The sequence below is a fragment of the Carcharodon carcharias genome, chromosome 28 (genome assembly GCF_017639515.1).
Source record: "Carcharodon carcharias isolate sCarCar2 chromosome 28, sCarCar2.pri, whole genome shotgun sequence".
Taxonomy (NCBI): domain Eukaryota; kingdom Metazoa; phylum Chordata; class Chondrichthyes; order Lamniformes; family Lamnidae; genus Carcharodon; species Carcharodon carcharias.
In genome coordinates, this window is record NC_054494.1 from 6961181 (window position 1) to 6973776 (window position 12596).

The 12596-nt window shown below is 42.0% G+C and overlaps 1 protein-coding gene across 1 annotated transcript in view; it reads right to left on the reverse strand.

The window, feature by feature from the left end:
* tm9sf3 (transmembrane 9 superfamily member 3) overlaps nucleotides 1-12596 on the reverse strand; it is a 130580-nt gene that overhangs the window by 85752 nt on the left and 32232 nt on the right. The window contains exons 2-3 of the mRNA XM_041176409.1: nucleotides 9756-9951; nucleotides 2300-2422 (exon numbers count right to left, since the gene is read on the reverse strand). Coding sequence (XP_041032343.1) covers nucleotides 2300-2422; nucleotides 9756-9951 — 319 coding nt within the window. The remainder of the gene's footprint in view (nucleotides 1-2299; nucleotides 2423-9755; nucleotides 9952-12596) is intronic.

Sequence of the window (12596 nt, forward strand, 5' to 3'; positions counted from 1 at the left end):
ATTACATGTGATAAAACTGTTAGAATTTCTTGAGGTTGTAACCAGTAGGGCAGGCAAAGGTAAAATCAGCAGCTGTATTTGGATTTACATAAGGCATCTGATAAGGCAACAGACAAGAAGTTCTTACACAAAATTAGGGCTCATGGGATAGGGGTAATATATTACCATAAACTGAGGGTTAGTTGAGAGATGGAAAACAGGAGGAGGAGTCAATTTGGCAGGCTATAACTTGTGGTGTCCAAGGATCAGGGCTTGGGCCTCAGCTGTTTAAAATCTACAATTATTTAGATGATGGTACTACTGAGTATAATATATCCAAATTATTTCTAAAAAAAAAGAGACATGTTAAAGCTTTTCTACTTGCACTCATCATGTGGGCACTTCACTAGAATACCAGCATAAAGGGAAAAGCATCAATTTATATGTATGAGAAAGGAGTGATTAGTTGGCAAGTGAACTCTGATTAGTTATCAGCGTAATTCTTAGCACACTAAGGATTAAAGAGTAAATGTTGAACGCTGTTTTCAGTTTTGCAAACACGGGCTGGTTGTGTACGGTCTGTACCTTGTCCGCTGCGAACACTGGAAGGGACATGCTGTTTCATACGATCCACCAGCCTTTGGGATACACGGCCTACATATCTATCACCACACCGGCACTGAAATTCATATACCACATTACTCATTTGAGATGGACGGAACGTTTTTTTAGCTTGACGCCAGCGTAAAACTGCTAGCTTCACCTGTTGCTCAAATTTTTTGAGATACCTTGCCCTCCAAGGGTAGTCTCAGGTAGAGTGGGCACTTTTCTGTCAGGCAGCTTGTTAGTTGGACTCGCAGTGTGGCGCGTTTGTGTGCACTGGAAGCTACATATATCAATACACAGGGTCCTGTTCTCTGCAAGTGGAAAGAACATGTACACACATTGCACCTGTTTCAGATAAACAATAAGTGATAGCCATTCGCTGACTCATTCCTCAGGGCAATGCCTTCAGCAATCAGGGTCATACTGCCTGGCTTAAATTTCAAACAATGCTTGACAGTTAACTGTCAGTCACCATCACTGGTGCATTCTCTCTGGCAATGCCTCTACCAGAGTCCAACCAATCAGCTCATTCTTCTCAGTGTAAACTGCAGTGTTCCCCTTATAATGGTATTCTTGTGAAGTGTCCTGATGAGTACAAAATGGAAAACTTTGACATGTTTCTTTTTTTCAGCAAGATCCAAATTCACAGAATCACACAGTGCGGGAGAGGCCCTTCAGCCCACTGAGCCTGCACCGACACATGAGAAACATCTGACCTATACAGAAATTAGGTGTGAGGAGGACACAAAGAAGCTGCAAAGAGATATGGACAAGCTAATTGAGTGGACAAGAGCATGCAGATGGAACAACTTCACACTTCTCCACTTTGGAAGAAAAAATAGAAAAGCAGAAGACTTTTAAGTGGTGAGGCTGGGAAATGTTGGTATTCAGACGGGTCTGGGTGTTCTTGTTCACTCAACGCAATATCAGCATGCAAGTAAGGGCAAGCAATTAGGAATACAAATGGTTATATTAGTCTTTATTAATAAAGGATTGGAGTAAAAGAGTGAAGTCTTACTGCAATTGTAGAGGGCTTTGGTGAGGCCACATCTGGAGTGCTGTATGCAGTTTTAGACTCCTGACCAATAAGATACAGGGAGTGCAACAGTGGTTCACTATTCTGATTCCTGGGATGAGGAGATTGTCCTACAGGATAGATTTAGAAGACTAGGTCTACATTCTCTTGAAAATATTACCCTCATTGAAACATGAAATTCTAAAGGGGCTTCATAGGGCAGATGCTGGGAGGATGATTCCCCTGGCTGCAGAATGTAGAATGATGGGTCACAGTCTCAGAATAAGGGGCCAGCCATTTAGAGGAGACATTTCTTCACCCAAAAGGTTATGAATCTTTGGGATTCTCTATTCCAGAGGACTCCATATACTCAGGCCTTGAGTATACTCAACAGAGATCGATAGATTTTTGGATGCTAAGGGAAGTAAGGGATATAGGAAGATTGCAGGACAGTGGAGTTGAAATAGATCAGCCATTATTGTACTGAATGGTGAAGCAGGTTCTAAGGCCTGAATGGCCTCACCCTGCCCCTATTTACATTATGTCCTTATGAATGTTGGAAAAGGCTCAAGAGCTGAATGACCTATCCCCTATGTTCAGAATGGGAAGGGAAGAATTGGAAAAGAAAACAAGCAAATGGAATTCAGCTTGCCTTCCTGTGAACATCCTTCATTAAACTCAACCTGAGATGTCACTTACCCCAAATTGGCAAATCATCAATGTACATCTGGTACCAGTAGTGGTTCTTGATAGCATAAACAAAGGCATCCCGTTTTGGTTTATCCAGCTCAATTTCACAGTAAGTACTTTGCATGACATCCTCTAGATAAAAGGAATGCATTAGAGTATATTAATCATTGTCAAAAAATGCACCAGAATATAAATACCAAACTGGATATTTTTACATTATAAATTTCTAGCATACTATTATACCTTTATCTTCTTATATACTGTGATATCAAGTTAATAAATTTCAAATTTTTGGACCTTAATAGGTTTCTCCATGGTTCCAAATGCAACTTTTCTAGATCATGAAATAACAAAATGCTGAAAATACTCAGGTCTGGCAGCATCAGTAGAGAGCAAAAAAGAGTTAATGTTTCAGGTGAGTGACTTTCCATCAGAACTTGAAAGGTCACAGAGCTGAAACGTTAACTCTTTTTCTCCCTCCATAGATGCTGTCAGACCAGCTGAGTGTTTCCAGCATTTTCTATTTTTATTTCAGATTTCCAACATCCACTGTATTTTATTTTATGAATCATGAAAGTAGATGATCAGCCGTGATTGTACCGAATGGTGAAGCTGGCTTGAAGGCCTGAATAACCTCGTTCCACCCCTATTTACATTACATTCGTATGAATGTTGGAAGGGCTGAACAGCCTATCCCAGTATATTCGGGAGAATGGGAACTGCAGTTGATTAGTATGACTGTCTTTTCACTTCTGGGATCTGGAATGCCGCGGCGGGGTTTTGGGGGGGGGGGGGGCGGTGAAGGGAAAATATGTTTGGTGGCTACCTCATGCTGGAGTTGGCTTTCCACCCCTCCATCATTTTCACATGGTCCATCTCTGACACTTCCCTTCCTTGACCTCTCTGTCTTAATTTCTGGTGATAGACTGTCCACCAATATCCATTACAAGCCTACCCGACTCCCACAGCTACCTCGACTACAGCTCCTCACACTCCACTTCCTGTAAGGACTCCATCCCATTCTCTCAGTTCCTTCGCCTCCATCACATCTGTTCTGAAGATGCCACTTTCAAAAACAGTTCCTCTGACATGTCCTCCTTCTTCCTTAACCGAGGTTTTCTACCCATGGTGGTTGGCAGGGCCCTCAACCATGTCCGGCCCATCTCCCGCGCATCCACCCTCACGCCTTCTCCTCCCTCCCAGAAACATGATAGGGTTCCCCTTGTCCTCACTTATCACCCCACCAGCCTCCGTATTCAAAGGATCATTCTTCGCCATTTCTGCCAACTCCAGCATGATGCCACCACTAAACACATCTTCCCTTCACCCCCCGATTCCGTAGGGATCGTTCCTTCCTTGACACCCTGGTCCACTCCTCCATCACCCCCTACTCCTCAACCCCCTCCCACGGAACCTTCCCATGCAACCACAGAAGATGCAACACCTGCCCCTTTACTTACCCTCTCCTCACCGTCCAAGGGCTCAAACACTCCTTTCAAGTGAAGCAGCATTTCACTTGCACTTCCCTCCCTATGCGCGGTTTCCTCTACATTGGAGAGACCAAACGCAGACTGGGTGACCGCTTTGCAGAACACCTGCGGTCTGTCCGCAAGCATGACCCAGACCTCCCTGTCGCTTGCCATTTCAACACTCCACCCTGCTCTCATGCCCACATATCCATCCTTGGCTTGCTGCATTGTTCCAGTGAAGCTCAATGCAAACTGGAGGAACAGCACCTCATCTTCCGACTAGGTACTTTACAGCCTTCCGGACTGAATACTGAGTTCAACAATTTTAGATCCTGAACTCTCTCCTCCATCCCCACCCTCTTTCCGTTCTTTCCCCTCCTTTTTGTTTTTTCCAATAATTTATATAGATTTTTCTTTTCCCACCTATTTCCATTCATTGTTTTATCTCTACCTTTCAGCCTTTTTAGATTCCTTCACCCCACTCCACCCCCACTAGGGCTATCTGTACCTTGTTTGTCCTGCTTTCTACCCTTAATTAGCACATCCCTTCAGATAATATCACAACCTTCATCACCTCTTCGTCCTTTTGTCTGTGACATCTTGTGGTTAACTCCACCTATCACTGGCCCTTTACCTAGCTCTTCTTGTCCCAACAACCCCCCCCCTACTTAAACCAGCTTATATTTCACCCCTTTCCTATTTTTACTTAGTTCTGGTGAAGGGTGATGAGGACTCAAAACATCAGCTGTGCTCTTCTCCACCGATGCTGCCAGACCTGCTAAGTTTCTCCAGGTATTTCTGTTTTTGTTTTGGAAAGATTTTCCACCTGTTGTAGTCAATTTAGTTATGTGGTATTCCAAAATCACATTATACACAAAGGACTCATTTTAAAATCACACTTCAGTGTTTGAACAAGGAAGGCAGCAGAACTTACAATTAGAAGAAAACTGCACCAAGCCACACACAGACATCTCCAACAAACTCTAAGATGACCAGAAAACAAGAGCTAAGGCAATCAGTAAGAATTATACTGAAAAAATTAGTAAATATTTTCTTCTGGGTAGCTCCCTTGTTTCAATTGAAACATATCAAAGCAAAAGTAGCATTGCACTGAGAAATAGCAGCAACTTATATTTATATAGCCCCTTTAATATAATAAAACATCTCAAGGTGCTTCACCAAGGCACTATCAAACAAAGTTTAACACCGAGCCGCATAAGGAGATATTTGGTCAGTCAGAGGTAGGTTGTAAAGATTTTAAAGGAAGAAAGTAAAGAGGCAGAGGGGTTAGGGGTGGAATTCCACAGTTTAGGGCATAGCCACCAATGATCACAAGAAATAGGAAGAATTGGCCATTCGGCCCATCGAGCCTGCTCTGCCGTTCAATAAGACCATGGTTGAACTGATTCTGGTTTTAACTCAACTTTCCTGCCTGTCTGCAATAACCTTTAGCTCCTTTATAGATCAAAAATTCACCTAACTCAGCCTTGAATATATTCAATGATCCAGCCTCCACTGTTAAGGAAGAGAATTCTAAACACTAATGACCCTCAGAAGAAATTCCTCCTGTCTTAAACAGGAAACCCCTTATTTTGAAACTGTGACCCCCTAGTTATAGATTCCACTCGTCTCCCAATGAGGGGAAACATCCTCTTCATATCTACCCTTTCTATAAGTTTCAATACGTTCACCTCTCATTCTTCTAAGCTCAAATGAGTATAGGCCTAACCTTTCCTCCTAAGACCATCCCTTCATTCCAGGAATCAGCCTAGTGAACCTTCTTTGATCTGCTTCCAATGCAAGTACATCCCTCCTTAAATAAGGAGACCAAAATTTTACACAGTACTCCAGGTGCGATCTCACCAATGCCCTGTAAGAGTAAAGCTACCCTACTTTTATACTCCAGCCTCCTTGCAATAAAGGCCAAATACCCATATGCCTTCCTGATTACCTGCTTAATCTGCATTAACTCATTGTGAATCATGTACAAGGACACCCAGATCTCTCTTTACCGCAGCATTCTGCAGTCTCTCACATTTAAATATTCTTTTTTCTGTTCTTCCTGCCAAAGTGGACCTCACATTTTCCCACATTATACTCCATCTGCCAGTTTTTTTCCTCCACTCACTTAGCCTCTTTGTATCCTCTTTGCAACTTGTTCTCCTACCTATCTTTATATCACCTGCAAATCTGGCTACAATACATTGGGTCCTTTTATCCAAGTCTATCATAGATCATAAATAGTTGAAGCCCCAGCATTGATCCCTATGGCACTCCATTTGTTAGTTTGCTAATCTGAAGATGGTCCATTTATCCCAATTCTGTTTTCTGTTAGCCAATCCCCCACCCATGCTAATATATCACCCCCAACGCCATGAACTCTTATCTTGTGCAGTAACCTTTTATCTGGTACCTTATCTAAAGCCTTTTGAAAACCCTAATGCATTACATCTATTAGTAACCCTTTATTCAACCTGGTTGTTAAATCCTCAAATAATTCTAAAAATATATTTGATTATAATACAATGTGAAATAACTGAAGTCAATTTGCTACCAATCTGATTTCAATATAATTTGCTTCTAGAGTGTTTGCATGCATGCATGGGAGGTGGGCAACATGGAACTTGGTAGGAAGTTTGAATCTGAGGATTCCAAGTATCCATTAAGCTGGTAAAAAAACAATTACAAATTACAATAGTTTGGACTTAGATGCTTTCAGGCAGATCAACCATCACCAGCAGTCCAGGCACACTAGACCTGGTCAGTTGCAACTCGCAGTCCAGACTACTTAGCAAATTGAATAGTGCAGCAATTAAAATTGGGGATACTTAAGAGGCCAGAATTAGGCGAGCACAGATATCTCAGAAGATTGTGGGGCCAGAGGAGACTACAGAGATAGGGAGGCTTACAGTCAGGGAGGGATCTGAAAACAAGGATGAGTATTTTAAAATCATGATGTTGCTAGATCAGGTGAAAGTCAGCAAGCACAGGGATGATAGGTGACAGGACTTGATGCAAGTTAAGGCATGGCAATGTATAGAACGTGGGAGGCTAGCCAGCAGTATTTTGGAATAGTCAAGTCTGTAAGTTACAAAAGTACAATACAGTGTTTCAGTCGCACTTGAGCTGAGGCAGGACCGAAGTCAAGCGATAATAGAGATGGAAACAGTAGTCTTAGCCATGGCACAAAAAAGTGGTCTGACACAGCAAAGAAGGCCGCCATTCACCCCATCGAGAGTGCGCCAGCCCATTAGAAGAGCACTTAAGCCCCTGCTCTTTCTCCATATTCCTACAATGATTTCTTCAAGCATTTATCCAATTCCCTCTCAAAAAGTACTTTTGAATCTGTGTTCACCACCCTACCAGGTAGTGCATTCTAATTCTAATCAGTCATTACGTAAGTTTTCCTCAGGTTCCTTTGGCAATCACTTTCCGTCTGTGCCCTTTGCTTATCCATTCTTTAGCTATTTACCTTACAAACCTTTCAGGATTTTAAGCACCTCTATTAAATCCCCCGAGTCTTCTCTGTTCTAACCCCAGCTTCTCCTGTGTACCAACATAACTGTAATCCTGAATGTTCGAACCGTTCTAGCAAATCTCTTCTGTACTCTTTCAAGTGCGGTGCCCTGAATTATGTACAATCCTCCAGCTAGGGCTGAGCTTGTGTTTTATATAGGTTCAGCATAACTTCTTGGCTTTAGTACTCTGTGCCTCTATTTATAAAGCCCAAGGTTCCAAATGTTTCATTAGCTGCTTTGTTAACCTGTCCTATCGCCTCCAAAGAATAGGAGAAATAAGAACAATTATTTAACATATGCAATCCCCCAGTCCTGTGCCACCACTCTAGTATCTATGGAGAATTGGAAAATTGTGGCCAACATCTACACAATTTCTACCCTTACTTCCCTCAGCAACCTATGCTGCATCCTGCCCAGGCCGATGACCTATTCACTTTAAGTACTGCTTATAGAGGACCTTTGGATCCCCTCTTGTTAGGCCCCAATCTACTCTCTATTTGAAGCCATCTATTCCCTGCTGTCATGAGATTTAAGCCCAGATCAAAGAACCATGTGCACAAACCAATAGCCACTCTGTGCTGTCCAAGGACAGTGAAGCTGGAGATTTCTGCAGTACCAGAATGTAAATTCTTCTGCAAATTCGACCTGAGTTTGGGGAAATAATGTTAGTAGGTTTATAAAATGCTGCATGAAACCAATGTTAAACTGACAGCTTGCTTAGAAAAATATGAATTTAGAACTGTGCATACTCAATTTAGTGTGGTAAGAAAAAGTTCCTGATATCTATCCTAGGTTTGCCATTTACTAGTTTGAACCTGGGATCCTTATCTGCCTCTTGCAGTTTTATAGTTTAGCTCTCCAGATGTACCTTTTCTATAATCGTTTGTCAGACACCTTATTTTACAGCTGAAAGTTTCTTCAGTCTTTCCTTATAAATGAGGCCCCTAAGATGAGGTCCATACACCCTCCTGGCTTAACAGCCATATCGCAAAAATTAATTAAAAGTCTTCAATTTTATACTGATTAGCAACTTATTTACCCCACACATTTCACATCTTTGCACACTTGCTTCTTAAAATAGTCTATTTCTGATTAATCTGAAGGTTTTGGATTCAAGTCCCACTCCAGGGAGTTTTGAGAATGAGCAGGGGAGTTATCGCCACAAACAAGAGTAAAAGCAAATTATATGCTCATTATCACACTGATGTTTGGTTACCACGTTTCCAACATTACCATCGTGACTACATTTCAGGAGTGCTTCATCAGCTATAAAGCATCTTGGATCATCCAGTGCTCATGAAATACGGTGTATATAGATGCTTTTTCTCTGTGGCACTTGGAATAATGTTCAGGAGGTTACTTTGAATCGATAATGAAGCAACAAATACAGGGTGGGAGAAATGATTACTAAGCAAATTTACAATGGAATCTATTCAACAAGTGGTTTACAAATTAAGCACAGCCCTGAAAAGCAAAGAAGATAATTCTGGGGTAATGCAACTATGGTGTTAAAGAATGGTTCGGGCACATATTGAACACAAAGCAACAGCAGATACAAGATCAAAGAACATGAAGAATGAGGGCTGTAACAAAAAGATACAAAAAAATGCAAAGGGAGAGTATACAAAAACATTTATTTATAATTAATGGTTCATGGAGAAGGGAAAATAAAATTTAAATTACGACAGTTAGAAGGTAGCTCAGGCAATTCTTCACAAAAGTTTGCAACAATACCGAACTCTCTACCCTAGAAAAGCAACTGAGGTGTTTAAAAAGTAAGTAATGACTTACTGCACAAGTAAGGCTATTGGGGGATATGGAAAAAGACAAGGAATCAATATTGAAGACTTAGCTGACATGGGCTGGATAACATTCTAATTCTTAAAATGTCACATGTCTAAAGATTCAAAAGTTATGAAACACTGCACTGACTTTGCACAGTACATTTGTAAAACTAAGATCCCAAAACAATGTCCCCATAAATATGGCTCCCAATATTGCACACCCCACACATTTCAGAGCTTTGCACACTCGCTATTTTAAAAACATCTCAGTTGTCCACCTGGGGAATTATCCTCACAATGATTTCTAAAGTTGTTAGAGATTCAAATATACCATTCTAAATTAGATTTGAAAAGATTGAATTTTTGATTGCTCCTGATTGCTGGGGGCCATAGCCAGGGCAAGCCCATCTCTGTGGCCTTCTGTTGCTGGGTTCCCTCGATTCACCAGCCAGGCTGCCCGTTTGGCCATCTGCCAGGCAGGAGTTGAAGTTACAAGATGTGAACGAGTCCTCCACATCCCTGGGTTCCTTGGCCCTTTTCAGCCTCACCCATACCCTCCCCGCCTCTCTGTAAATATCAGGGCCTGTATAGCTGCACCCAAACTTCCTGTTTACCGTCATGTATCGTAATAAGCATAGTGAGTCTAATATCTTATCTTCATGCCTTACTAAACAAAGTGAATCAATATTCCTACCTTTAAATTTAATATCAAGACCACTGAACTCCAGCTCTACTCCTTGAAGGGCTTCTCCTAATGTTTCATGGTAATGATTGATAGTCTTTTTTTTCCCTGCACAAAAGGGTAGGGAAAAGTACTTGTATGTTTCTTGTCGATTATGGTAGGGTCCAACAGTGTTCATCCATAAAACTACTTCCTCTTTATCTGCATACTGGAAAGAATAAAATCAAATTATTAGCAGTTCAGCTATACTGTAGACTAATCTAACAAATAGCTTCTCAAATTCAATGAACTTGAAATTACTAAGTGGACATTTTGAGTAAGGCATTGCTCCAGATGTCAGTTAAATATAATTACTTTAAAGCAAATATCCTTTACAGCTTACTGAAAATGCCATCTCTGAAGAAGCTAAAACTCAGGGCACCCGAAGTTACAAAATGGGATGTCAATATTATTAGTGGGAGGAGAGAAAGAACCAAAGGGGATGCTCCAAGATGCAGACCCTTTGGTTAATGTAACTAGTTTTACAATTGAAGTATAATGCAGTTTTCAAGAGTAAAGCCTTGGGGACTTGGATTCCATACAGGTCTCGTCTTACAATTCACAGACTTCCAATAGTTACATTGAAACATATCAAATTGTCTCTGATGCCAAAATATACCAACAAGTACATCAGTAAGCCATACTGACCTGTGAGTCCAAGGTTCAATGCCAAGCCTGAAGGTACAGTTACACATTCATGTACCTGCCAGTAGCCCATCCCTTGAGGTCATTATCCACATACAACCCATGTCAGCGTCAGCACCATACTGGGCTAATCCCAGCCATGTCTGATCTCAACCTCAAGCAATATTTATTTCATCCCATTTGCGGAGATTTTCATGTTTCCTAATAACTGCTTGAATGTTCCACTTAACTTGCACATGCCTTTGGCCTGCCACTCCAGGCCCAAGACTGTCAATCCTATTTCTAATTTTAAAAAAAACTTTCCTCTTTATCTCTCCTAGATCCTCTCCCCTCTCAGAAACCCTGCCATCCTAAATCTCTACACTCAATTCTTCAACATTCATCTCTTTTCCAGCCACACTCTCAAGCTTGACTGTCTCATCGATAAGCCTAACTCTCCCTCTGTGCTTCTGTTGGGATCCTCCAAACAGCCCAGCAAGACACTTGGCACTACCTCATTACAAGGAACATCCTCAACTGTCGAACTTTCAGCCCAGCATGTCTGCTGGAGGCTCAGCTTGTCAATCTCCTTCCCGTCCAACTCCCTGCACAGTTGACCCAGTGAATCAGTTTCCACCATCGCGCTCTGCATCGCTCTCCAGAATGGCCGTTCCCTCATAAACATGACCCTTACCATCCTCAAGCTTATTGTGAATAACTGCATCAACATCATGGTCTTGACGAAAACCTGCCAGAAAGTGATGACAACTTCTGCCTAAATGAAGCCTGGACAAATCTTCCAACACTTAGCTCACTCAGACTGGCATGATGCTGGTGTGGTTCTTTATCTTCAAATCGCACCCTGGTCTGTTCCCCCTGCTCCTCTGGCACTTTCTCCTCCTTTGAGCATCTCCCCTTATTCCAACCCTCTTACCTCATTTAAAATCCTTGTTCTCTACCTCCCAGCCAAATACCATATAAATTTTCTCCCTAAGTTATCTTCACTGTTTTCCATCCTCAATCTCTGCACTGAGCAACTTTTCATCCTCAGGTGATTTCAACCTCCATCTCATCTCATCATGTTCTCTCTTCTGATTTCACTACACTCTTATCCTCCTGTAATCTTCTTAACCCAAAATCATCGCAATAGCCTCAACCTTGCCATCTCCTCAAAAACCATCACTTGACCCCCACCAGCTTTGCAAACTATGGCCCCATCTCCAATCTTCCTTTCCTCTCCAAGTCTTTGTGCAAGTTGCCTCCCAATCCATGTCCATTCTTCCTGGAATTTCATGTTTGAATCCCTCCAGTCTACCAGGACATCATTTGTGACTAAGGTAAGCTTGAGCTCCATGTGCTTTTCCACTCGGCTGCAGGCTTTGATATGGCTGAACACACCATCCTCCTCCATTGCCGCTCCACTGTCATTCATCTAGGTGGAGTTGCTCTTGCCTGGTTCAGTTCTTACCTAATCGTAGCCAGGTATGATTGCAATGGCTTCTCTTCCCGCTCCTGCACCATTATCTCATGTCCACAACATTTCATCTTGAATTCCATCCTATCTCTCATCTACATGCTGCTCCTCGATGACATCATCCAAAAACATCGCTTCAGCTTTCACATGTATGCAGACACCACCCAGCTGTACCTCAGCACCACCTCTTTCGACTCCTCCACTGTTGTTAAGTTATCGGATTGCTTATCCCACACCCAGTATTGCATGAACAAAAATTTCCTCCAATGAAATGTTGTGAAATCAAAGTCATTTACTCCAAGTTCCCTAGCTATCAGGTTCATCTCCCCGCAAACCCCCCCATCACCCAGGTAACAGTCTGAAATTAAGTCGTTTGTTCACAATCTTGGTGTCACATTTGACCCAGAGATGAGCTTTCAACTAAGATCGCCTTTTATCACCTCCACAACATTGCTCGACTCCAGTCCTCCCTTAGCTTAACTGCTGCCGAAACCCTCATCCATGTGTTTGCTAGCTCTAGACATAGTTATTTCAACAAACTCCTAGCTGGTCTCCCACATTCTACTCTCCACAAATCTGGTTATTCAATGTTCTGCCACTCATTCCTTACACACACCAAGTCCTGTTTATCCATCACCACCGTACTCGCTGACTTCTGGTTAAGCCATGCCTTGATTTTAAAATTCCCATCCTTGTTTTCAAAGCCCTCCATAGTC